Below are 25,909 nucleotides of genomic sequence, written 5' to 3'. Positions count from 1 at the left end.
ACCATCCACGAATGCCCAGTCTTCCCCCAACCACTCCACCTCCCATAGGGGAAAATGCCCTGTCCCATTGTCTAACACATTTGAATTGTTACATCATTAACCCCAAACTTTTCTCACCGAACTGGCTTCCTTTGATCCTGCTTTGGAAACTAACTGGGTAAAACTTTAACCGTAATAAATTAAAGACTGAATAAAACTTTAATTAATTTCATGTGATATCCTTTCTGCACTGTGGGGGGACGGACGTAACTGTCGGGGGGGCTGGAAATAGGGGTGGGCTGGGAAGGGGGGGTTCGGTGCAGGCTCGTGAATGGTTGCGGGGGTGTCACACGGCCGGCGTTGCAGGGATCGCGGGGTTGGCCAGCAATTGGGAGGTCGGCAGACAGGGGCCACTGCGTGTGCGCAGAACCCGGTGCTGACAGATCAGCGCGTGTGCAGTGGCCCGCTCAGCGCTATGCTGCCAGCCTCCCCAGCGGGAATAGGCCACTGATTTTTAATGATATACCCACTAGTGACCTCTGCAGTGCACAGCGTGTGGGAGATTCCACTGAACTCCCACTGAAAAAACCAGCGTGAATTACTCCAGTCTTCACACAAATTTGACACTTAGAATTTTTTTAGGAGAAACTGTGCAAGTGAAGTGTTCACAATGGTGCAAAACAAATGAGGAGAAATTTGTTCAAATATATTTAAATAATTGCCAATTGGTTTTAATTCACAATACATGAAAATAATAATTAAAGCTAGATCTTCTCTCAAAAATGTTCTGGGTGAAAGAGCAAGGCAGATGTGTTAATTATTCTGTTCATTTACAATTATAAATGAGCATTGTTAAAAATGTGCGGGTTTTTTTAAGGAGTGTGTGTGCACCTTAAAGATGCCGGTAAGTTGTGGATAATGACGTGCGCTGTAATGTTCCAAGTTGTCCTTGTGTTGTACAGATATGAACACAATTTGGTCTTGTTTCCCACAGCCACAGAACAATCAGCAGAAACCTCTCCAGCTAGCATCAAGGCATCTGAAGAATTACAAAAGAGCAGCACAGACAGCACAGCACTTAAAAGCGATAACCTGTCACAGAAAAATGAGGCAGAAAAGGAAAGGTACATGAGAAGAAGATAATTGCCCAGTAAATCTTCAGGAAAATCTAATCCAAACTGAAAGTGGCAGCGTGCACAATGCTGCAGTAATTAATGCTGTACTTATACAAGATGAGTTCTCTCTCTTCTCTCTCTCTCTCTCTCTCCTCTTCTCTCTCTTTCTCTCTCTTTTTCTCTTTTCTCTCTTTCTTCCCTCTTTTTTTCCCCCTTCCTTCCTTCCTTCCCTTTGGTCTTTTTCTCTCTCTCCCCTTCTCTCTGCTTCCCTTCTTCCCCCTCTTTCCCCTCACCCTCATGCTTTCTCGGGCGGCACGGTGGCACAGTGGTTAGCATTGCTGCTTCACAGCACCAAGGGCCCAGGTTCGATCCCTGACTTGGGTTGCTGTCTGTGCAGAGTCTGCAAGTTCTCCCCGTGTCTGCACGGGTTTCCTCTGGGTGCTCCGATTTCCTCTCAGTCCGAAAGACATGCGAGTTTGGAGCATTGGCCATGCTAAATTCTCCCTCAGTGTACCTGAACAGGCGCCGGAGTGTGGCGACTAGGGGATTTTCACAGTAAGTTCATTGCAGTGTTAATGCAAGCCTACTAATAAATAAACTTTTCCCCCACACTCCTCCATCTCTCCATGCCGCTGTTACTCTTTCTCTCTCTCTTTCCAGCCCCTTTTTCTTTTGCCCTGCTTGATTTTCATGTAAATATGAATTTTTTTATATTCATGTGTATGCGTGTGCATTAATTGTTAATTTAAAATCTGATGTTGATAACCAACTGAAGCTTCAAGTGGACTAAACAAATTTGATTATCATTCAAGTGGTTTTCCTTTCACTGAGGTTCATTTTCATTGAAGCTAAACCACAGCTGCAGATTGACAAAAATGGCAAACTGTAACGTTACTGTCATTGACTTCTGGTTGTGGGCATCATTGGACAATTTTGCTCACTTTGAAGGAAATTGGAGCAAAAGGTGCTTCTCCTAAGCAATCTATATTGAAAGATTTTGATTATTACAATAGACCAACTGTGTTGAACAGTCCTTTCATCCTGTGTTCCTCCTGAGATGTACAGTTTCCATAAGAACAGAGATGCGTTCTGAGAACCTGATGTGTGTACTTCCAAATCCAGAATTGGTTCACTTGACACCAGAGGTCTTTGCTGAACTGAGGAAAATGCAGATATAAGAGGAATGATAAACATTGGGCCAAATCTTCCAGTCTCTGGATCTTCGGAAACCTGACATGTGACTGAAGATGAACGCTGGAACACTGCATGAATCTTGATGTGTGGAACCACGTAGGAATTGGCCGAGAGGTTTAAACTTCTGACGGGTAATTCTCTGCTGTCCAGAACCCTCTGCGACTGTCTCCGACTCTGAGCTGGCATTGGAGACTTTGGACAGTTCCACGATACTTACCTGAGCAGTTACTCAGGAAATGTTAGACAGACAGAAACCTGGCCCAACACCTGGGTAACTACACAACTGACCCCATCTCACTGCATCCCCAACCACCTGACTACCCACCTCGCCCACTTATCTACCTTACCCTGATACGCACCTTGCCCACCTACCTACCTGGTCACTCCCCCGTTCACTCATCCATTCACCAATTTTCACAATTGACCTTTAACCTTACCATGTGGCAGCTGGTGCAATTTAAAAAGGGGCGTGTCCTGTTTTACCTCAATTCCTCTCCACTCTGTCGGAGTTCCCCGAGGAACGCTGCGTGTTTCTGAAAGCTGGGAGCGTAAGATCCCAGGAGAAACATGCAGCAGCGTTGAGTCGAGGGGATTTTCGAGACCAGTGGTAATCTGTTTATCGTTACTGCTGCTCAGGAGATTGGAGACAATGCTGTCCATATACTGAGAAGGTGAAGCAGCAGCAGGTTTGAAATCAGCAGATGTAAGAACAGCACCAGAAACTGCGATGTCATGTGGCAAAATGAGGACGCCACCATTCTACCCCTTGCTACCTTTTCTTTTTGCAATTTTTATTTATTAGTGTCACAAGTAGGCTGACAACACTGCAATGAAGTTACTGTGAAAATCCCCTGGTCGCCACACTCAGATACACTGAGGGTCAACTTAGCATGGCCAATGCACCTAACCAGCACGTTTTTCAGACTGTGGGAGGAAACCGGAGCACCCGGAGGAAACCCAGACACGGGGATTCCAAATAAACCTGTTGGACTTTAACCTGGTGTTGTGAGACTTCTTATTGTGCCCACCCCAGTCCAACACCGGCATCTCCACATCAAGACAAATAGAATAGGCATTTTGAACAATACAGTGCCCAGGCTTGGACCAGAGGTGATTTTATGGCAGGAGTTTGATTATCTACTTGCACCACAAGGCCACCACCAGCACCCTCACCCCAGACCTGGGAAAAATCTTCTGTCCTCCGGGCATGGCTCCAGTGGATTTTTTTTAAAGGCAGAAAGCCGCATTTCCTGCCCTGAGTCGATGTTCAGACTTCAGCGATAAATATTTCAACACAAGTCACACTTCCCAGGGCGGCACGGTGGCACAATGGTTAGCACTGCTGCCTCACAGCACCAGGGACCTCGGTTCGATTCCCAGCTTGGGTCACGGTTTGTGTGGAGCTTGCACATTCTCCCCGTGTCTGTATGGGTTTCCTCCGGGTGCTCTGGTTTTCTCCCACACTCCAAAGATGTGCAGGTTAGGTGGATTGGCCATGCTAAATTGCCCCTTAGCGTCCTAAAGAGCCTGGGTAAGATGCTCTGTTGGAGAGTCAGTGCAGATTCGATTGGCACAGTGGGGATTCTATGAGACTTCCATGATTTGAAGATTGTGCCCTTCTGTTCATGATGTTAAATGTCTTTTACACAAAGTCCAGCTGGTATCTTGTATCTTTTCTTCCTAACATACAGGAAACTGCAGGAAGCACAGATCACCTTGGCTGCCAGACTTGGGGAAGCAGAAGAAAAAATTATGGTCCTTCACTCGGGTAGGTGGCTTCCTGCGGGTTTGCTACATAAGCATGCCGTCCGAAGAGGGTGTGTGTGTGTGTGTGTGTGTGTGTGTGGCGGGGGGGGGGGGGGGTGCAGGGTGGGGGGGTCGGTAAATGTTGTTCCTGACCCCACACGTGTGGTGGTGAAATGCAGGCAGTGCCATGTATAACCAGCCACTGTAGCACCATCTTTACCGCAGCAGTTTGAGTGGAAAGGGATTGTGTGTGAAACTGGTTACTGAAAAATCTGTCTGCTCTGTGCTGCTGTTGATGCACGGCTGAACTCATCATGTATCAATGCGCAGCCATGTAACATAAACCTGGCAAAATAACATGCAAAGTCAACTCGCCCCTTTAAGTAAGTGAGGGGAGAAATCAGATGGAACGACTCTGCAGCTTTCTGTATGACAGTAATTGCGATAAATTGCAGATTAAACCCATGTGACCTGACGCTCATTTTTTTTTCCTGTAATTATTTATTACTCAGCTTTGAAGACAACACAAACAGAACTCCTGGACCTGAGGTGTAAATATGATGAAGAAGCAGCATCTAAGTAAGTAATGGCAAGCCTGCAATCTTGTTCACTTCACATTCACTTCAAGGTAAAATGACTGCAGCCTCAAAGAGGAAATGTATTAATTTAATCAGCCATGCACCCACCATATGTCAGGTTATTGAGAGTAAAGAAGGCTCCTCTCTTTTTCGTACAAAGATCCTTCGAGAAATTTTAGATAGTTTGTGTAATTGGACAAAAATACACTCCTACGTTTAGCTCATAAGGGAAAAAGGCTGAGATGCTTCAAACAGGAGGAACCTCATACCTGACACACCTCAATTGATGTATTAAAATTCTTTTGACATAAATGACTGTACTGAAATGCAAATCACACTGCTTTCTGAAGTCTTCATGAAGTAGTTGGTGAGAGGCTTAACAAGCTGTGCCGCAGGGGCAAATGTGCCGTTTTGATCCATAATCACATGATCAGAGATGGTGGCTGCTCTTCCTGGCGCGCTTTGGATTTGCTTATTAGAATGTCTGTTCCCCTCAGTTCATATTCCATCCCCTTCCCCATCGCCTCCCCCACCCCCCAAAAACCTGCCTGAGTGGGACAAGGAACAATCGGGCCTGCCAGATCATTTTACTCTTCAGGCTTTTTCTTTACTCTTACTCAGAAGCTGTGGGAAAGGATCTCCTCTCGGACATTCTGGCTAAGATGGGTTCAGCCACATTAAGCGTCTCTGTCTCCAGTCTGGGATTCAAACTCATGCTGGCCATTAGTTAGTATCATCATATGTCAGTATACCACTCACACCACCAGGGACACGAAACACTGAGGTATAGAGTCTGAAGAGGCTTTTGCTCTGTCCTTAATTTAAAAAAAATACAGTTTTGAGAAATCTGCTGTCATACCCGGCGATTTAAGTCACCCACTCCCAACAGTATGCTGTTTGGAAGTAGAGAGACCATTTTTTCGAATGGATGTGCAGCGTGTTGGTGTCATTATGGGCCTCCATTTTAATTGGAGTGTTCAACTACACAGTTTTTCATCTTATTGATGCCATTATGTCTGACAGACTGAATGGGTTTTGCTGCATTTAGTGGGTGTCGGTGCGATCGTGGTGCATCTTCGGGGCAGCCCCCTGGGAACTGTACATATTTGGTTATTAAATAACTCTTCCCCACGAGGGCAATTAGGGATGGTCAATAAATGCCGGCCTTGCCTCTGATGCTCACATCCCGTGAACAAAATTTTAAAAATACAAGTCACATGCTCTACTGCTGTGAAAATACTTCCCTTGGCACTTTGTCAAGTTTTCTTTGTGTTTATTTTTAAATACAAAGCCATGATAATTTGTCTCAAATAATGATTTTCCTTATTAAATGCTGTTATTATTCGAGTTACATCTGACTGGTGCCATATAATAGCTTCCTTGATGATTTTAAGCATACCATCATACCGGGAGAGAATGCTTCTGTTGGATTGTTTGTGCTTGGACTAATATGAAGAACAAGAACCCTGCAGTGATTACAAAAGACCCCAAATAACTCTGCAGCTCAGTGAATTAGAAAATTGTGGTTGCTTTTTAATTCATCCAATGTTTTTATTATTTCACTCTTTTCTCTCCCACAATTTGCATTGAGAGCTTAATCCTTTATTCCCAGTGACATTCTGGTAAGCAACTCCCCGACTGCCAGAGATATCCAGCTGCTTTAAATAACCGCTGGCAGACAGATACAGAATGTTTGCACAGACTAAAGACAGGAAGTGGGATGAACCCTCTTAATTACAAAAGCTTAGGAACACATGTTTCTGTAATCGCAAATGTTTTTTTCTGTGGCAAGTCTGCCTGTCCTTTAACAGAGGACCTCAGATTCCACCGTAAAACATAAACACAGGGCCTAAGCCACATCCTCCTCCTTCAAAGGTACTTCTGTGCCCCGAAGAATATCACTGTCAGGATAGGCTACCTTTGATCTTGTTTTTCTCTCCATTGTTCGCTTGTCTAAAGGTATGGCTGGTTGTCTGAGACTTTTATTAGGGTTCCTTGTCTCAATGTAACAGATAATTAAGCAAAGCCAGACTTTAACAGCGGGGAGCTGAACTCAAAGAAGTGCAGGCAAGAATCGGATCTTCAATGTTGCGACCTTGTCTGCAACCCAAGTTTCCTGCAAGTATAGTCTTCTACCTAATGTAGCACAGAGTTCCCCCTTTACAATGTAGCTTATATCTTGCGTCCTCTTTCAAATGTGATGTTGTTTGACATTCTCTGCGTTAGTGTGCAAAATAAGAAAATATTAACGGATACAAGTTTGAAAACTATCAAAATGTGCAAGTTTGATGTAAAAACTGATCTTAGATCTGTGTCTCTCTTTGAGGACTGTAGTGGCACTCGCTGATAGTCAAGAGGTGGAGATACCGGTGTTGGACTGGGGTGGGCATCAGGTGATGAAGGAGCAGCGCTCCGAAAGCTCGTGATTCCAAATAAACTTGTTGGACTTTAACCTGGTTGTGAGACTTCTTACTGACATTCAAGATTGTCAGTTGTAAATTAAATTGCTACTTACTCTTCAATGTAAAATTGCTGCAGTTTTTGCCTCCTAACCTGAGGGAAAGATGTACTTAGCTTAGAGAGGGTTGCAACAAAGGTTCATGATGGTTTGAGATCAAGCGTCAGATCAAGCCCAAGTTGGGGTGAAATGCCTTAACTTGTCAACATGAATCTTGTTTGTCTCTCTTGTGGAGACCATGAATTGGATTCAATTGGATTTTGAATTTGGTTTCTGGAGCAAGCAGGGAGATGGATCCGGTTCACTCTGAGCATTGGCTTTGTAACTTTAAGAATGGGGTAAAATTTTTCTTTTAGTTGCATGGGCTGAGATCGGTTCTCGGCCTCTTGACTAAGACCAAGCATGGATCAAGTTCAAGATGGGGTGTGATGTCTTATTTTGTCAGCTTGTTTGTCTGTCCTGTGGGGACCATGAATTGGATTCAATTTGAATTTGGTTTTTGGGGCAAGCAAGGAGATGGATTTGGGTTTGCCCAGTCCACTCGTATTGGCTTTGTAACTTTAAGGATGGAGTAAAAAAATATTTTTTTAAATTGCGCAAAATGGAGCCACATTCTCTGGAGCGGACATCTCATTGAAGCCCACGAGGTTCTGAGAGAGCAGGGGAGATGCAGAGAGGCTTTTTCCCCCTGGTTGGAATCGAACATTTAGAACTGAGGTGAGGAGAGATTTTCCCACTCAGGGTTCTGAATCTTTGGAATACAGGACCCAGAGAGCTGTGAATGCTCAATCAATGAATCTGTTCAAGGTTAAGGTCAATAGATTTTTAGGCACCAAGGAAATTGAGGGATATGGGGATAAGGTGTGGAAGTGGGGTTGAGGTAGAGATCAGCCATGATCCTACTGAATGATGGAGCAACTCCTGGCTCATATTTCTTTTGTTCTGGGCAGAATGAGCTGTGTGAAATGTCAACATTTCTCAGCATGAGGAATGCTGCTGTAGGTGGGGTTTTAATGATATATTACAGTGTGACACCCTGCAGCAGGACTCATACCGAGGGTCTGATTGGCACCCAATTAGCACAATTTTGCATAAAATGTTTCAGGTGGTGGTTAGTGAATTACATTTTGCAAATAAGATGCAGAGCGATTGAGCATTTTATCATTCCAGTCCAAAGAGGAATGGACTTTCATGTTCACAGGCACAGAGGGAGGCGTTTTGGTGTGGTGAGTGTGGGAGGGCGCGAGGGTTAGAGGGACATGGGGAGGGGTTTTGGTGTGGTGAGTGTGGGAGGGTGCGAGGGTTAGAGGGACATGGGGAGGGGTTTTGGTGTGGTGAGTGTGGGAGGGGCATGAGGGTTAGAGGGACACGGGGAGGGGTTTTGGTGTGGTGAGTGTGGGAGGGTGCGAGGGTTAGAGGGACATGGGGAGGGGTTTTGGTGTGGTGAGTGTAGGAGGGTGCGAGGGTTAGAGGGACACGGGGAGGGGTTTTGGTGTGGTGAGTGTGAGAGGGTGCGAGGGTTAGAGGGACACTGACAGAATACGATTCTGTCTGAGTTACTCCAAAGCTGCTCTATGATATTTGGTATATTGTTTTCTTTTGCCCTCAGCATGTTGCTCCCATTATGGAGGGAGTTGGAAATTTGTTATAATTAAACACCACGAGCGTGGTCTTTCTGTGCCGCTGCGCTGCAGCAGTGCAAGAAATTTCAGCGGAAGGCTAAAGATGGGAATCGTGCCTGGCGTCAGACCGGTCATGATTCTCCCAGGACATTTTTAGTGACGATGCAGCCATCTTTCCCGATGAGCTTAGGATCTGCTATCCACCCACCAGCGTGAGAATCCCAACTGCTAAAGAAATTGACAGAGTGTGGGCTGATTTAAATATTTATGACTTCATTTAAATCCTATTAATGATCCCGAACGCAATAGTCTTTGCTCACTTAGCTCTCCGACCTCGCCAGTGGAGGTCCTCACCAGCGAGGATCACCAGATGGTCCCCACCAACAGGGACCTGATGTGATGGCCTCACCAGTGGGACCAGAGGCCCTTGAGGCCCTCCACGGGTGATCGGGGGATGGGAACAGTGCCCCTTGAGCAGTGCCAGCCTGGCACCCTGGCACTGTCCACCGGACACTGGGCATTGGCATGGGGAGGGGCCTAAGTGGAGGAGGCAGGGCCACTTAGGCAGAGCAATTGGGATGGGGGAGAGGAGGGAAGGGGGGAACTCTGCATCCGGAGGTGGGGGCTGGTGGTGGGGCTGCCGATCAGGGTTGGGATCGCTGATCGTTGGTTAAAGCCATTGATTGGATGTTGGCGCCGGCGATCGGAGGAGGGGGGCAATCAGAGTGGGGCAGCAAGCAAATTGGTGATCCGAGGGGGGTGGTGATCTGTGGGGGGGAAGAGATCGGGGCTGTCTATTGTGGGGGGGGGGGGGGTGATCGGGGGTGGTCTGCGAGCAGGGCGGGATGGGGGTGGTGATGTCCTTCAGGGGGTGGGGGGGGGGTGATAGCGGTGGGATTAACAGATCCTTGTATACAGTATATGGGAGATGCCTAGCAGTCTGCAGCCATCTTCCTCGATGAGCTTAGTATCTGCTATCCGCCCACCAGCGTGAGAATCCCAACTGCTAAAGAAATTGACAGAGTGTGGGAAAATTGCGTGGGGTTACTCGCTGAAAGAAAATGGAGTGAAACACTCTGGTTTTCAGACTTTTGTGACACTTCGAAATTTTGGGGGAAAATTCCACCCCACTTGTTTAAAAATAATGTTTGCCACTGGGATGCCTGAGTTAGCAAGCAGACCACCAGTGACTACAACTCCGTGTTATTTCAGTAAGAGGGAGCCAAGACTGCAGTATTGCAACTTAGCTCTGAATAGAACCAATGTATTACAGCATGGGCCAACATATTAATAGTATAGAGAGGTTTTCATGTCATCTAACACAACCACATGACGATTCGGGAAGCCTCTACAATGGAGGGAACTGTAGCTGGAGCTACAGGCGAGGCTTGTGCAGATGAAGGGATTTGGAATACTTTGCACACGTAATACCATTGATGTCAATTACTCAAGTAAGTGGCACCTCTCCACATGACCAGGGATTGTGTTTGTCAGCTACAGTATTTAGAACATAAACCAAAGCAAAAGATAAAGAAATGATATATTGTCCTTGCAAGTGTGCACTTTATTGTATCAAAGAGCATTTTTATGATGTCTCTCTGCATAAGGGATGATGCTTAATGGTGAATAAGGAATTAATTAGACAAAACAAGGTGGAAGAACTGTCTTCAAAAGAAATCTACCAAAGAACAAAAAAAAATAAGCATGGAGGAGCCTAGTGTTAGATGAGGAAAAAGAGGGGAAGGTGAGTGTGAGATGAAGATGGGAATAGTGAGAGAGGTGCATGGAGGGGGGAGGCTTCAATGGCATTAATGGGAGGAAGTTAGTGTGGGGTGATTTGATTTATTATTGTCACATGTAGCGGGATACAGTGAAAAACATTACCGAATATTAACGATAGAGGGTTGGTAGGAGGAGAGGTTCTCAATACAATTAATGTTACCAGGGAGGCAGTGCTTGGTAGACTAACGGGACTGAAGGTGGACAAGTCCCCGGGCCCGGATGGAATGCATCCCAGGGTACTGAAAGAAATGTCAGAGGTAATAGCGGATGCGTTAGTGGTTATTTATCAAAATTCGTTGGATTCTGGGGTAGTGCCGGCGGATTGGAAAACGGCTAATGTTACGCCGCTGTTTAAAAAAGGAAATAGACAAAAGGCGGGTAACGACAGGCCGGTTAGCTTAACGTCTTGAGAAAATGCTGGAATCCATCATTAAAGAAGAAATAGCAGGCCATCTGGATAAGAATGGTTCGATTAAGCAGACGCAGCATGGATTCATGAGGGGAAAGACGTGCTTGACAAACTTGTTGGATTTTTATGAAGATGTGACTAGTGCGGTTGACGGAGGGGAACCGGTGGATGCGGTGTTTTTGGATTTCCAAAAGGCGTTTGATAAGGTGCCTCACAAAAGGTTGCTGAAGAAGATTGGGTCACACGGAGTTGGGGGTAGGGTGTTAGCGCGGATTGGAGATTGGCTATCCGACAGGAAGCAGAGAGTTGGAATGAATGGGTGCTTTTCTGGTTGGCGGATGGTAGCTAGTGGCGTGCCGCAGGGATCGGTACTGGGGCCTCAACTATTTACCATTTATATAGACGATCTGGAGGAGGGGACTGAGTGTAGGGTAACAAAGTTTGCAGACGACACAAAGATAAGTGGAAAAGTGAATCGTGTGGAGGGCGTAGAAGGTCTGCAGAGAGATTTGGACAGGCTGAGTGAGTGGGCAAGGATCTGGCAGATGGAGTATAACGTTGACAAATGCGAGGTTATTCACTTTGGAAGAAATAATAGCAAATTGGATTATTATCTAAATGGAAGAAAATTACAACATGCTACTGTGCAAAGGGACCTGGGGGTCCTTGTGCATGAGACGCAAAAACCCAGTCTGCAGGTGCAACAGGTGATCAAGAAGGCAAATGGGATGTTGGCCTATATCGCAAGGGGGATAGAATATAAAGCAGAGATGTCTTGCTGCATCTGTACAGGGCATTGGTGAGGCCGCAGCTGGAATACTGTGTGCAGTATTGGTCCCCTTATTTGCGGAAGGATATATTGGCCTTGGAGGGAGTGCAGAGAAGGTTCACCAGGTTGATACCAGAGATGAGGGGTGTTGATTATGAGGAGAGACTGAGCAGATTGGGTTTGTACTCGTTGGAATTTAGAAGGCTGAGGGGGGGGGATCTTGTAGAGACCTATAAGATAATGAAGGGGCTGGATAGGGTAGAGGTGGAGAGATTCTTTCCACTTAGAAAGGAAGCTAGAACTAGAGGGCACAGCCTCAAAATAAAGGGGGGTCAGTTTAGGACAGAGTTGAGGAGGAACTTCTTCTCTCAGAGGGTGGTGAATCTCTGGAATTCTCTGCCCACTGAAGTGGTGGAGGCTACCTCGTTGAATATGTTTAAATCACAGATAGATGGATTCCTGATCGGTATGGGAATTAGGGGTTATAGGGATCAGGCGGGTAAGTGGAACTGATCCACTTCAGATCAGCCATGATCTTATTGAATGGTGGGGCAGGCTCGAGGGGCTAGATGGCCTACTCCTGCTCCTATTTCTTATGTTCTTATGTAAAAGCTTCTTGCACACTACACAGACAAAATCTACCATTCGTAGAAGAGAAGGAAAGGATAGGGTGCAGAATGTAGTATTATAGTCATAGTTAGGGTGTAGAGAAAGATCAGCATAATGTGAGGTAGGTCCATTCAAAAGCCTGATGGCAGCAGGGAAGAAGCTGTTCTTGAGTTGGTAGGTATGTGATCTCAGACTTTTGTATCTTTTTTCCAATAGAAGAAGGTGGAAGAGAGAATGTTCAGGGTGCAAGGGGTCCATGATTACACTGGCTGCTTTGCTGAGGCAGTGGAAAGTGTAGACAGAGTCAGTGGATGGAAGGTTAGTTTGAGTGATGGACTGGGCTTCTTTCACAACCCTTTGTAGTTTCTTACGGTCTTGGGAAGAGCAGGAGCCATACCAAGCTGTGATACATCCAGAAAGGAGCTTTCTATGGTGCATCTGTAAAAATTGGTGAGAGTCATGGCGGACATGCTGAGTTTCCTTTGCCTCCTGAGAAATAAGAGATGCTGGTGGGCTTTCTTAACTGTCGTGTCAGTGTGGAGAGACCAGGACAGGTTGTTGGTGATCTGGACACCTCAAAACTTGAAGTTCGACCATTTCCACTGATCACCATTCTCCACTGTGCTACGCTGAGGATGGAGAAATGGAGATAGTGCGAGACAGAAAGAGTGAGAGTCCTGGAAGATATTAATGAATGGATGGATGGGTAACAGTGTAAATTATGTGGGGAGGTATAAACTGGCAGGGGTTAAGTGCTTCGTTGAAAAGTGCCTGGATTTAAGTATCAGGGTGAGAATGTTTCTGTTCTTTGCCAGATTTCTGACTCTGGTGAAAGTGGCTGAAGCTTCATTTTCTGTTGCTATTGGTGATCACTAAACTGAAGGATCTGTCCAAACTTCCTGAATTACTTTGGGAAATGGGGATTGTTTTTCTAACGACTGTGTGACTGGATGTGCTGAGAGACTTGATGAACATCTATTAACAAATGGGGCTGTGAATGTTAATATGTGAAATTGGGCTGTAAAATGAAATATTTTAATTAACAGTTGCAGCATGACTATAAATAATGCATGCAGAACTGGAGTTTCCTGTTTGCAGACATCATTATCATGTTAGACGAAATGTTTCATTTTTCGCTGTAAAAAAAATCGCCAGAAACACGCTAAAGCTTTCTGATCTCTGATAGACGTAAGAAAAATCAGATTCTTCATCATCTCAGCACAGGGTGGATGAGAAGTGTTTGTCCGTACCCATTTAATCATCTGCTTCAGGCCTAGTTAGACATTAATACTGAGTTCCTGGTCCAGAGCTTTGCAAAGGAAGTGGAAAGTACAGGCCTGAAGCTTTCAAAAGGACAAAAGTAGAGTAAATTTAAGGGATATTGTTGTTATTGATTTTTTTCCCCCAACTTTTACTACAGCTGTATAGGAAGTGAGGGAGGGTAAGCCAAGGTTTTCGTCAATTCCAGGGGCACCCAAAATCAATGTGGGGTATGAGGCTGTGGCGCAGTGGTATTGTCACTGAACTGTGTGAACCAGAGGTCTAAGATTCTGCTCAGGGTACCAGGGTTCAAATCCCAGCATGGCAAATGGTGAAATTTGAATTCAGAAAAGATCTGGAATTTGAAATCTAACGATGACCATGAAACCTTTGTCGATTGTCAAGAAAACCCATCTGGTTCATTAGCAGCCTTGAGTGAAGGCTGTACCTTTAGTGAAGTGTTAACCGTACCTGGTCTGGCCTTCATGTGACTCCAGACCCACATGTGATTCTTAAATGCCCTCTGAAATGGCCTAGCAAGCCACTCAGCTCAAGGGCAATTCGGGTTGGGCAATAAATGCTGGCCCAGCCAGCGACGCCCACATCCCATGAACGAATAAAGAAGGGAGATGCAGTATTGGTCCAGAAATTCCAATCAAACACACACGTGAAAGGGCAACAGCAATTGCCCAGCAATTCCATCGGGAACTATCTGATACTCCGATTTCAAATGGAGACTTTGGAGGCAAAATAGTTACCAGGGAGAGTTAGACAGATTAAAACCACTTCTAACTCCTGGGTAATTACACTATTAACCATCCCCCACTGCGCTTCTCAGCACGGCGTACACTCACTCCAAGAACGGATTTCTTTGGTGCATTTTGAGCAGGCTGTCAGGAGGCTGGACTGTTCCAGTCTGCCGCAGCTTCTTGCAACAGGAACTGCAGGTTTCCCATCACATTCAGAAAGCATCCTGCTTCCTGGTTGTTACATTGCTCTTGCATTCGGAGGAAGTGCAGTCGCAGCAATAGTGGCAGTGATATTGGCAGTAGCAGTGGCAATAACAGCAGGCATGATGTGGAGATGCCTGCGTTGGACTGGGATAAACACAGTGAGAAGTCTCACAACACCAGGTTAAAGTCCAGCAGGTTTATTTGGTAGCAAAAGCCACAAGCTTTTGGAGCGCTGATCCTTCGTCTGGGAATTCTGTTCACAAACAGGGCATATAAAGACACAAACTCAGTTTACAAAATAATGGTTGGAATGCGAGTCTTTACAGGTAATCAAGTCTTAAAGGTACAGACAATGTGGGTGGAGAGAGCGTTAAGCACAGGTTAAAGAGATGTGTATTGTCTCCAGACAGGACAGTTAGTGAGATTTTGCAAGCCCAGGCAAGTCGTGGGAGTTACAGATAGTGTGACATGAACCCAAGATCCCAGTTGAGGCCGTCCTCATGTGTGCGGAACTTGGCTATCAGTCTCTACTCAGCGACTCTGTGGTGTCGACCCTGGTGATTGTCGAGCGGTAGCTACTACTACATCAGTTTTCCTCCTCAGCACAGGAACACCAGCGAGAAAGAGAGAAATGCCTTGCAGCAAGAGACGTGAGAAATATGTTAATTACCCGCTGCCCAGCAAATCTGCCAACCTGCTCACTCGCCTGTCCTCAGGACTGATACAGAATCTTTCAGCATTAACAATTCTTAATACATCCTTTGCCACTCCCTTAATCTGCACTAAAGAGCATTCAAATCAATCAGCCAGCTTCTATACCCACTAACATACTGATTGCAGCTTCACCTAATGAAAACCACTGCACAGCCAAGTGCCAAATGTGATTAAAGGCGATTAATTTAACAGCAAACATCATAATTGCTGTGAGCAATTACAGTCTCCTTATCTAAGGGAAGATTGGAGGCAGTCCAGAGAAGGTTCACTCGGTTGATCCCGGGTATGGAGGGATTTTCTTATGAGGAGAGGTTGAGTAGGTTTGGGCCCGTACTCACTGGACTTTAGAAGAATGAGAGGTGACCTTATTGAGACATATCGGATTCTCAGGGGGTTTGACAGGGTCGATGCTGGGAGGATTGTGTGAGAGTCTAGGACCGGAGGGGCATAATCTCAGAGTAAGGGGTCACCCATTTAAGACAGAGATGAGGAGGAATTTCTTCTCTCGAGGGGGTACTGAATCTGTGGAATTCTTTATCGTCGAAGCTGGGTCGTTAAGTATGTAAGACTGAGATAAAAAGATTTTAATCAGGAAGGCAATCAAGGGCTAAGGGGATAAGGCAGGAAGGTGGAGTTGAGGAAAGTTATATCAGGTCAGTCAGGTCTCATTGAGTGACGGAGCAGGCTCGATGGGCTGAATGGCCGGGTTCTGCTCCAACATATTATGGTCTATAGATTCCCAACCTTTTAAATGTCGCGGCACACCTCTATAAAAAGAATTTGAGGCACACCTCCTATTTTCTCCATCTTCCTCCCTTCCTGGGAACTTCTCCCTGTCCTCTTGCCTGTGTTTTTTTTTAACCACTCCCCGTCTCTCTCGCTTCTCCCAGGGTTTTTGCGCCCTCTGAGTTTTGGCTTTTTGTGCAGGCGGGCGAGACCTTTGTTTTCAGCTCCAAGTCCCATTGGTCACGCGCATGGGCCTGACCAACGTAAAAAATCTAAACCACGCACGTGCCACTCTTCCCCAGCCGGCGCATGCGCGGGAGCCTCAAGATTCATCGGGTCTTGGAGATGCCAACCAGAGCTGAAGATGAGGGTTAGTTTTAGTTTAGTTATATGAACTTTGAAGCATTTTGAATCTTTTTTTTGCAACACACTTGGGAGGTCTTTACAGCACATCGGTGAACTGCAGCAGACTGGTTGGGATCTACTAGTCGATGGTCTAATTGCCGTCCATTCTTTTCCTCATTATGTCCAGAGACAGAGACTCTCAATTATTGAGAAACTACTTGAAATGCACCTGAAGTGTCAGAACCTACAAGGCTTCAGAGAAAGAGCTGGAAAGTGGGATTTGGCTGGATGGCTCCTTGTCAGCCAGCACTCGTGCAATGGACCGAATGGCCTCTTCTTGCTATAAAATTTCTATAATTTAAAAAATAAAGTTTCCTCATTCTGCCACTGCTAAGAGCCAACAGGAACTGCTTAGGCTCCTGTTGGAATGTTTGAGGTGTTCCTGGCCACTGAACTTGGTGCCTGAAGCTGTGAATATCCAGATATAGACTGATGCCCCTTTGCTGTTGACATCACAGTGGGTACGGGTTAATGGGATGGCAAAGGAGCAAACGCCATCACATCCTGAGAGAGAACAACACGTGCAGTTTCGGTAATGCCACTCCACAAGAACACAAGGATGAGGAACAGGAAAAGGCCACGCAGTCTTTCAAACCTGCTCCAATAGGATCGTGGCTGATCTGATTGTGGCCTCAACTTCACTTTGTTGCCACTTATAGAATCATAGAATTCCTACAGTGCAGAAAGAGGCCATCCGGTCCATCAAGCCTGCACCGACCACAATCCCACCCAGGCCCTACCCCCGTAACCCCACGTAGTTACCGCTAATCCCCATCCCATGGGCCTTCGCTTTTCACATCTTCCGAAACATGTTGGCAGCAGGGATGCAGAGGGGCCACCAGTGGAGTATTGGGTATGGGTCCTTGAGATGGTACAGATGGGGATGTGAGGAAGAACTTTATATGTAGTGAGTAGAAGTAACTTGGAACTTGTTGCCTACAAGGGTGGTGGACATGGAAACAATTGAGGATCTAGAAAGGAACTTGATGGGCATGAGTGATATAAACTTGCTGGGCTACAGGGACAGAGTGGGGGAATGGGACTGACTGGATTGCTGAAAAGAGAGCTGACAAAGACGCGATGGGCTGAATTGCCTCCTTCTCTGTAGCTATGACATGATGATCTGTGGGAGAGTGGTGCAACAGGTTAGTGACCCCTTGAAAACCCCTATCTATTTAGTCCAGCACAGCCTCTCCAGGGCCGAACACAAAGTGCTGATGCTGAGCAAGAAAGCACCACGCTGGCTGCGAGAAGACCACCCCCACTTTCAGCCATTACACTGAAGCTCTACGTCAGGCCTTCACAGTGCTTGTCTGAGGCCAGCAGTTACCTGAGACCTTGATACCTTCACCACTGTCCTGCTCTGCCAGTCTGAGAGACGAACTCTCCCTCTGCCAAACGAACTATGGCCACCTGGATGGGAGTGCAATGTGAAACTCATGATGATTTCCCTGCCAGATTTGCTGCTTTCCTCTGCAAGTTGGCGATAGGTGTCCTTGCGACTGGTGGCATGGCTCTGCAACTGGACTTGACAAGTGGCTCAGTTGCACTCAGTCATTGTTAGGTAGGTGTGCCAAGGCCAACAGATATGAGGGAGTGATTCTCCGACCCCCCCCCCCTCAACTCCCGGAGGAGTGGTTCACTCCAGCGGGGTTTAGATAAAAGCTCCCCACTTGTGGGCAGCTGGTGGCCTGAGTCTGCTGGAGTGAAGTGGGAGCAATCGAGGCCCCCCGAGAGGGTCAAGCTCTGGGGGGGTGCCCCCGGGCATTGCCAGTTGGGCCCCCTGGCACTGCCCAAAGGGCTACCTTGGCAGTGCCCACTGGGCATCAGGCAGGGCCTGATGGGAACAGGGCCTCTCAGGGCGGGGGTGTGATTGATGGGGGTCCCGTTGCCACTGCGCATCCGGTCTGAGTGACAAAGGGAGGGAAGGCAGCGATCGGAGCTGTCCATCGGGGTTGGGGGGAGGGGAGTGGTCAGCTTGCGGGGGGAGGGAGGTTGGGGCTGCAGGGGGTGTTTCAGGACTGCGAGAGCGGGGGAGGTTTGGGGGCTGCCAATGGGGGGGGGAATCAGGAGATCTGGGGGTTGCTGGGAGGAGGGGGGGGCGGATTGAGATGGGGGGGTGGTGAGGCTACACAGACAAGTCCGGGGGGAGGTGTCAGTGATCGGGCCATGGAGGGGAGGGAGGTGTCACATGGCCAGCAATGCGGGGTTTGCGGGGCTGGCCTGTGATTGGGAGGCCGGCAGTGCGAGGCTACTGCGTGTGCGCCGATCTCAGCGCTGACAGATCGGTGCACGCACAGTGGCCCGTTCAGCGCCTTGCTGCCGGCCTCTCCAGCGCGAATAGGCCCCGCCCACTGATTTCTGGGGTGAATCACGCTCGGCGCTCTGCAGTGCACGGAGTGTGGGAGGTTCATTTTGAAACCCCCGCTGAAAAAACCAGCGTGATTTACTCCAGTTTTTATGCAAATTCGACCATTTGGGTTTTTTGGGGTGAATCGCCCAGATGGCTGGTGCCATAATGATGGGTATGGTTCTTGTGCCCACTGATATCCCTCTGCTGCCACCTTTCATCTTGTACCACCTCACCTGTGAAAGAATGCAATTAGAATGCTTTCAAACAGCCCCTAGATTGGGGCGAATATTTGCATTGTAATCGCTCCTTTTTCATACCAACCCTGTTCACCATTTCCCTGTTCTGCTGAACATGTAAAATTGCAATAATGGTTTCTGGGGATTTGTTATAAAGAACATTCCTGAGCTTAAAAAAAACTCATTAAAAATCCTAGTAAATCAAAAACACGAAAAGGAAAATATCTTTTTTTAAAAGGCCGCACAAAGCAATATGCAAAATAGGTAACATTTTATTAAATATGGCTTTACATTTAAAAGCTCATTTAGCCTGTCTTTATGACAACTGAAAATAGATGAGCAAAATGCACAGGAAGGATGTATCAGATGTGAAGTTCTAAATGGAGACTGAAACCTATCAAACTGATGTAAAATGTGTAACTGACCTAATTATTTGTTAAACCCGAAACCAGCCTGTTTTTTTTAACAAGAGAAATTCAGCGAAGAAACAGCAACCTGAAGTTGACGAAGATTTGAAAAGTTTGAAACAACTACGGAAATGTTGGAAACACACAAAGCGGGTTGATTAGATTTATTATTGCCACACGTATTGGGATAGGGTGAAAAGTATTTTTTCTTGCTGGCTATACAGACAAAATGTTCATAGAGTACATAGGGGAGAAGGAAAGGAGAGGGTGCAGAATGTAATGTTACAGTCAGGTTAGCTAGGGTGTAAAGATAGATTAACTTAATATGAGGTCCATTCAGAAGTCTGATGGGAGCAGGGAAGAAGCTGTTTTTGAGTTGGTTGGTACGTGTCTTCAGAGTTTTGTATCCTTTTCCCAATGGAAGAAGGTGGAAGAGAGAATGTCCAGGGTGCATGGGGTCCTTGATTATGCTGGCTGCTTTGCCGAGGCAGCGGGAAGTGTAGACAGAGTCAATGTATGGGAGGCTGGTTTGCGTGATGGATTGGGCTTTGTCCACAATCCTCTGTAGTCTCTTGGGGTCTTAGTCTGAGCAGGAGCCATACTGAGTTGTGATACATCTGGAAAGGATGCTTTTTATGGTGCATCTGTACAAATTGGTGAGAGTCGTAGGGGACATGCCGAATTTCATTAGCCCCCTGAGAAAGTAGAAGTGTGGGTGGGTTGGGCAGCAACTATGGAACGAGCAGACCAGTTTTTAAAAATTTATATATCCAATTCAATCCAATCAAAGTCTCAGCAAGTGAGACATTCCTGATCCAAGCTGTCAAGACAGGCCTCTCATGCCCTGTCTTGGGCTTGATCTACATGATCCAAGCTGATTGGAGCAGGCATTGCAGCTTCTTCAAGGCTTGATCTCATTTGCATCTTAGCCAAAAGGCCGAGATGCTGCTTTAAAAAATTGCTTCAAATGAAGCCTTAGTGTAACCTCATGACTTCAAACAAGTGCAGCACATCGATACTATGCTTGATCTTAGCCAAAAGGCCAAGAAGCAGACTAGTTAAAGTATTAGGTGTAATCCTTGAATAGAAGACTGGCTTCTGATGCTGGAGACAATACACATCTCTTTAACCTGTGCTTAACGCTCTCTCCACTCACATTGTCTGTACCTTTAAGACTTGATTACCTGTAAAGACTCGCATTCCAACCATTATTTTGTAAATTGAGTTTGTGTCTTTATATGCCCTGTTTGTGAACAGAACTCCCACTCCCCTGATGAAGGGGCAGCGAGCGCTCCGAAAGCTAGCGGCTTGTGCTACCAAATAAACCTGTTGGACTTTAACCTGGTGTTGTGAGACTTCTTATTCTGATGAAATACCCATATCTAAATCATTATGTTGTCTCCTCACTTCACAGATACTGACTGACCTGCTGTGTGTTTCCAGTGTTTCTGTTTCAGATTTCCAGCATTTTCTGCTATTTTTGTTTTTCGAAGTTTGATTTTATAATTAAGAAATGAAATACTGAAGATATCTGATGGCAGGAAGCATTTTTTCCCATTCTGCTTCCTAGGACAGTTGAATCACAATGAGTATGAAGAGAAGGAGGGGGTACAAACACACTAAGATAATTTTTCTGTTCATTTAAGTTGCTGGCTGACCCCGGGGGTGCCCAACCAGGCCCCGGGGGTGCTCGGTCAGGCCCCGGGGGTGCTCAGCCAGGCCCCGGGGGTGCTCGGTCAGGCCCCGGGGGTGCTCGGTCAGGCCCCGGGGGTGCTCGGCCAGGCCCCGGGGGTGCTCGGCCCCGGGGGTGCTCGGCCCTGGGGGTGCTCGGTCAGGCCCCGGGGGTGCTCGGCCAGGCCCTGGGGGTGCTCGGCCCTGGGGGTGCTCGGCCCTGGGGGTGCTCGGCCCCGGGGGTGCTCGGCCAGGCCCCGGGGGTGCTCGGCCCTGGGGGTGCTCGGCCCTGGGGGTGCTCGGCCAGGCTCTGAGGCTACCAGGTTCAGCCCCATTTTTCCTTTTGAAAACCTCATTTAGGAATCAGCTCCGCGAAGAGTTCTGAATGAAGGCACAGAATTTCCTCCATATTTCTGTCTGATATTTGGTACATAATGAGTGGAAAGCTACTCTTGGAGAAAGTTTACTAACTGCTGACACCACCATTGTGATTTCCTGTTGGACATTATAGAGGGCAGCACAGTGGTTAGCGCTCCCTCACAGCGCCGGGGACCCGGGTTTAATTCCCAGCTTGGATGACTGTCTGTGTGGAGTCTCCACATTCTCCCCGTGTCTGTGCGGGTTTCCTCCGGGTGCTCTGGTTTCGTCCCACAGTGCAAAAGACATGCTGGTTAGGTAAGTTGGCCATGCTAAATTCTCCCTCAGTGTACCCGAACAGGCGCTGGAGTGTGGCGACTAGGGGATTTTCACAGTATCTTCATTGCAGTGTTAATTTAAGCTTACTTGTGACACTAATAAATAAACTTTAAAACTTCTTGTCCCATTGAAGTTGTCTTTTCCCCCAGTTAATTATTCTTACTCTGGATTGTTCCTTGTCCTTCTTCATAGTCAGTTTAAATCTTATCGATACAATGATCACTGTTTCCTAAATGTTCGCCTCCTGCCACTTGATCCACTTGGTCCGCCCAGGAATGCCTCCTTTCTCACTGGACTGGAAAAATTCTCCTGAAGATACTCTAGAAACTCCCTCTCTCTCTTTTAGGGTGGCACAGTGGTTCGCACTGCTGCCTCACAGCACCAGGGACTCGGGTTCAATTCCGGCCTCAGGTCATTGTCTGTGTGGAGTTTGCACCTTCTCCCCGTGTCTGCATGGGTTTCTTCCGGGTGCTCCAGTTTCTTCCCACGCTCCAAAGATGTGCAGGTTAGGTGGATTGGCCATACTAAATTGTCCATTAGTGTCAGGGGGATTAGCAGGGTAAATATATGGGGTTACAAAGATGTGCAGGTTAGGTTGATTGGACATGCTAAATTGCCCCTTAGTATCAGGGGGATTAGCAGGGTAAATACGTGAGGTTATGGGGATAGGGTCTGGGTGGGATTGTTGTCGGTGCAGGCTCGATGGGCTGTATGGCCATCTTCTATGCTGTAGGGATTCTATTCTATGTAGGACATACCGGTGCATTTTCTGTACATGTTTCAGAGCTGAATAGTTGTAACAAATTTAAATACAGGTGCTTGCTGTTATGGTTATGATATATGGCATGTGTCATGTCATACATGGCTGGTCACTTTATTGTGCATAACCTCAATTAGCATTTGGGTAGAGTGTCACCCAAGCCAGAATACAAATTAAAATGAACATTTTCTCTGTTATGAATACAGTTCTTCTAAAACACGGTAATATGATACAAGGTGCTTTGGGGCATATCATTGATACAATTGAAATTCCCAGCAGTGCAGAGTGCATTACTGTTTTGACTTGCAGTCTTCATAAGATGTTCACTGCCATGCAAATTGACTCAGCGATATATGTATTAATATTTGATCTCTAGAAACTAAAATATAATGCAACTACTTAAAAATGCTTCAGGTACATAACCTAGCAAGCGAGAGACGGGTTTGCATGAGTCGGACCATCATGGAATGCGAAGGTGTTGTGTGAACTGTGGGAGTCAATGGTGATCTGCTATTCTGCAGCCTGTTAGTATTTGACTTGAGGCTATTTATTGCCTGTCACACTGTGATGTTTTGCATCTATTTTAGGACAGATGAATTGGGAATGATCATGACCAACTTAGAAAAGGCGAATCAGGTAAGAGAGAAACTACTTTGAGTCTACAGAAATGCGAGAGATCTTTTTTTTTTGAATGCTTCTGTGCTTTAGCCAGGGACATAATTGGCTTACTCAAACAAACCCATAAGCCTCTGAATGTATGTTGAATGCAGCTTTATGTATTCATTTATGTGTTTGTAGTCACTAAGTGGTGGAGTAAATATTAGCGTATGTTGTGCTGTGTTACTGCACAACTTCTCGAAAAGCTGCGATATTTCTATACACATTGGAAACCGGCCTAATGAAATTAGTGAGAGAATTCCTGTGCTGCAATTAACTTGGCGTGAAATTAAATTGCAGTTATTATGAAATTGCGACAAGCTTCTACTGAAAACCTGAGCAGATCTTCGAGCCAGAAGGCCGAAAGGAGAAGTGGAATACAACTCCAAGCTGCTGCATCTGACGCTGGAAAAACGAGTCCCTAAAATTGGGACTGCGGCTGATAATCCACCGCAGTTCCCTTGCTCAGCTTCTGAAAGTGGTGAACCATTTCAGGGTAGCTCCATGGAGGCCAGCAACTCTCTCGTGTTTCACCTCCATTTGTGACTTTAGACTGTGAGTGCCATGATAGCACGGTGGCACAGGGGGTGGCACAGGGGGTGGCACAGGGGGCGGCACAGGGGGTGGCACAGGGGGCGGCACAGGGGGTGGCACAGGGGTGGCACAGGGGGCGGCACAGGGGGTGGCACAGGGGGCGGCACAGGGGGCGGCACAGGGGGTGGCACAGGGGGCGGCACTGTGGTTAGCACCGCTCCCTCACAGTGCCAGGGATCCAGGTTCGATTCCCAGCTTGGATCACTGTCTGTGCGCAGTCTCCCAGTGTCTGCGCGTCTTTCCTCCGGGTGCTCTGGTTTCCTCCTACAGTCCAAAAGACGTGCTGGTTAGGTGAATTGACCATGCTAAATTCTCCCTCAGTGTACCCGAACAGGCGCCGGAGTGTGGCGACTAGGGGATTTTCACAGTAACTTAATTGCAGCATTAATGTAAGCTTACTTGTGACACTAATAAATAGACTTTAACCTTTAAAAAGCTATGAGTTTTAAGGTTGCCAGCACTGGCTGGTCTTATTCCTGGAGGTTTCATCACATGACCATCCATCTCCCACTGTCCATCTCCACCAATGGCCTACCAACATGTCCATTTTCCCAGCACTGCCTTTCTACATCAATGGAGAAGCAAACAGTCGCTTCATTGCCTGACTGGATGATTCTTAACTCCAGTCAAGCGGCCTTTTAATTCCCACCACAAGCTTTTTTTCTAACTAATAAATGAAAGTGTTTTTAAAAAATCCTTTAAAAAGCACAGCATTTTTTTCAAGTCACAACAAGTATCTTCTATGCTTGCCCACAGCAGTATGCTGTTTAGTGTAAGGGTCTAGCGCATAGGGGTTAATGTGGGACTGAGTACTGCCCACACAGTGATGCATGAGAACACTTGACGCACACCTAGGGGTCAGTGTAGTGTTGGACAGAGCTGTGTGTAGCAGCAAGCATGGAGACAGTTCCTAGCTTGGACCTTTACTGTACCTTTGTACATACTTTCTAGTAATTAATAAATACTTACTGTTGAACTACCTAAGACTACAAATACATTAAGACCCACTGGACTACGTCCCAACACAATACACCATGGTGGCAGTGGCTGGAACAACTCACAACCTTGCAGAGAATGCGGAAGAAAATTAAAATCCTGGAGAACTGAAGAAAAAAATCAAAGCAGCATTCCAACCAGAAGAAACAACATGCAGATGGTAATCACCGGAGAAAAGCTCTAAAGAAAGGCCTGGAAGCTGAAGGTAGGAATTGAGTTTCTCACTGCAGCAGAAGATACCATTGAATCATGTGAAAGTCCGCTTCAATACCCAGTGTGTGCAGACCTAGCAGGGGTAAGCTAAAAAAAATTAAGCTAACCAGGGATAGAATCGTTGATGGAGCGGTGGACAAATGCACGCTCAGACAAGGAAGAACCTAACCCTTGAGAAAGTCACTCTGATTGCCTGGAAATCTGAACTCCATGTGCAACACAGGTCCATTTTAAAATATGTGGGGTTACGGAGATAAGGTGCTGCTGTTGGTGCAGACTCGATGGACCCAATGGCCTCTTCTGCACTGTAGGGATGCTATGAAGTGGAGAAAGTAACCTGTGGTACAAAGGAAACCCCACAATCCAGTTAGTGAAACAGCACAGAAACAGGAATACTCCAGGCCAAGGGAAGCAATGCCTTAACCGTCCAGTAGAGCAACCATGCCAGAGCTGTGGAGCAAGCGCCCCCACAGGCGTGATCAATGCCCAGCAGTCCCAGCCCAATGTTTTCAATGTAACCGGATAGAAGACTTCAGGAAGCTGCGCAAAGCCAAAACACCAAAGAGGATTTGTGAGATCAAGACAGCGCAGCAAGAGGAGACACAGCCATTCTACTTGGATGAGGTCAAACGTCCCGGATTTTCACATTGGAATGTGGAGATTTTGGTTAGTGGCCATCTCACAAACTTTAAATGGGACACAGGAGCCAGCGTTATGGTCCTATCAGACAAAGAAATTTGAGAGACCTCTGGGTACAAGCAACAGACACACCACTCTATGGGTCAGGAGGAATCTGACTTCAGTCATAGGCATGATTCTGGAACCATTAAGGTATGGTGATGAACTGATGTACATCATCCTATAACCAGTCTTTTTCTCTCCTGACCAGAGATGCCTGTGTGGTCCTGAATCTCCTCAAAACAGCAGAAGATGTCAAAACAGCTACTGTTGTAAATTGTACAGAACAGCAAGTTCCTGAGAGTTCCAACATGAAAGATTTGCTCAAC

The 25,909-nt window shown here is 46.6% G+C and overlaps 1 protein-coding gene across 3 annotated transcripts in view; it reads left to right on the top strand.

Annotated features, from left to right (window-relative positions):
* cux2b (cut-like homeobox 2b) overlaps nt 1–25,909 on the top strand; it is a 350,318-nt gene that overhangs the window by 266,041 nt on the left and 58,368 nt on the right. For all 3 annotated transcript variants that reach the window (XM_078227452.1, XM_078227450.1, XM_078227451.1), the window contains 4 exons: nt 974–1,103; nt 3,980–4,056; nt 4,547–4,613; nt 23,030–23,078. In XM_078227452.1, the coding sequence (XP_078083578.1) occupies nt 974–1,103; nt 3,980–4,056; nt 4,547–4,613; nt 23,030–23,078 (323 nt within the window). The remainder of the gene's footprint in view (nt 1–973; nt 1,104–3,979; nt 4,057–4,546; nt 4,614–23,029; nt 23,079–25,909) is intronic.

This window comes from Mustelus asterias, chromosome 13 (assembly GCF_964213995.1).
Source record: "Mustelus asterias chromosome 13, sMusAst1.hap1.1, whole genome shotgun sequence".
Lineage (NCBI taxonomy): Eukaryota > Metazoa > Chordata > Chondrichthyes > Carcharhiniformes > Triakidae > Mustelus > Mustelus asterias.
This window is presented reverse-complemented; position numbering and strand designations above follow the sequence as displayed.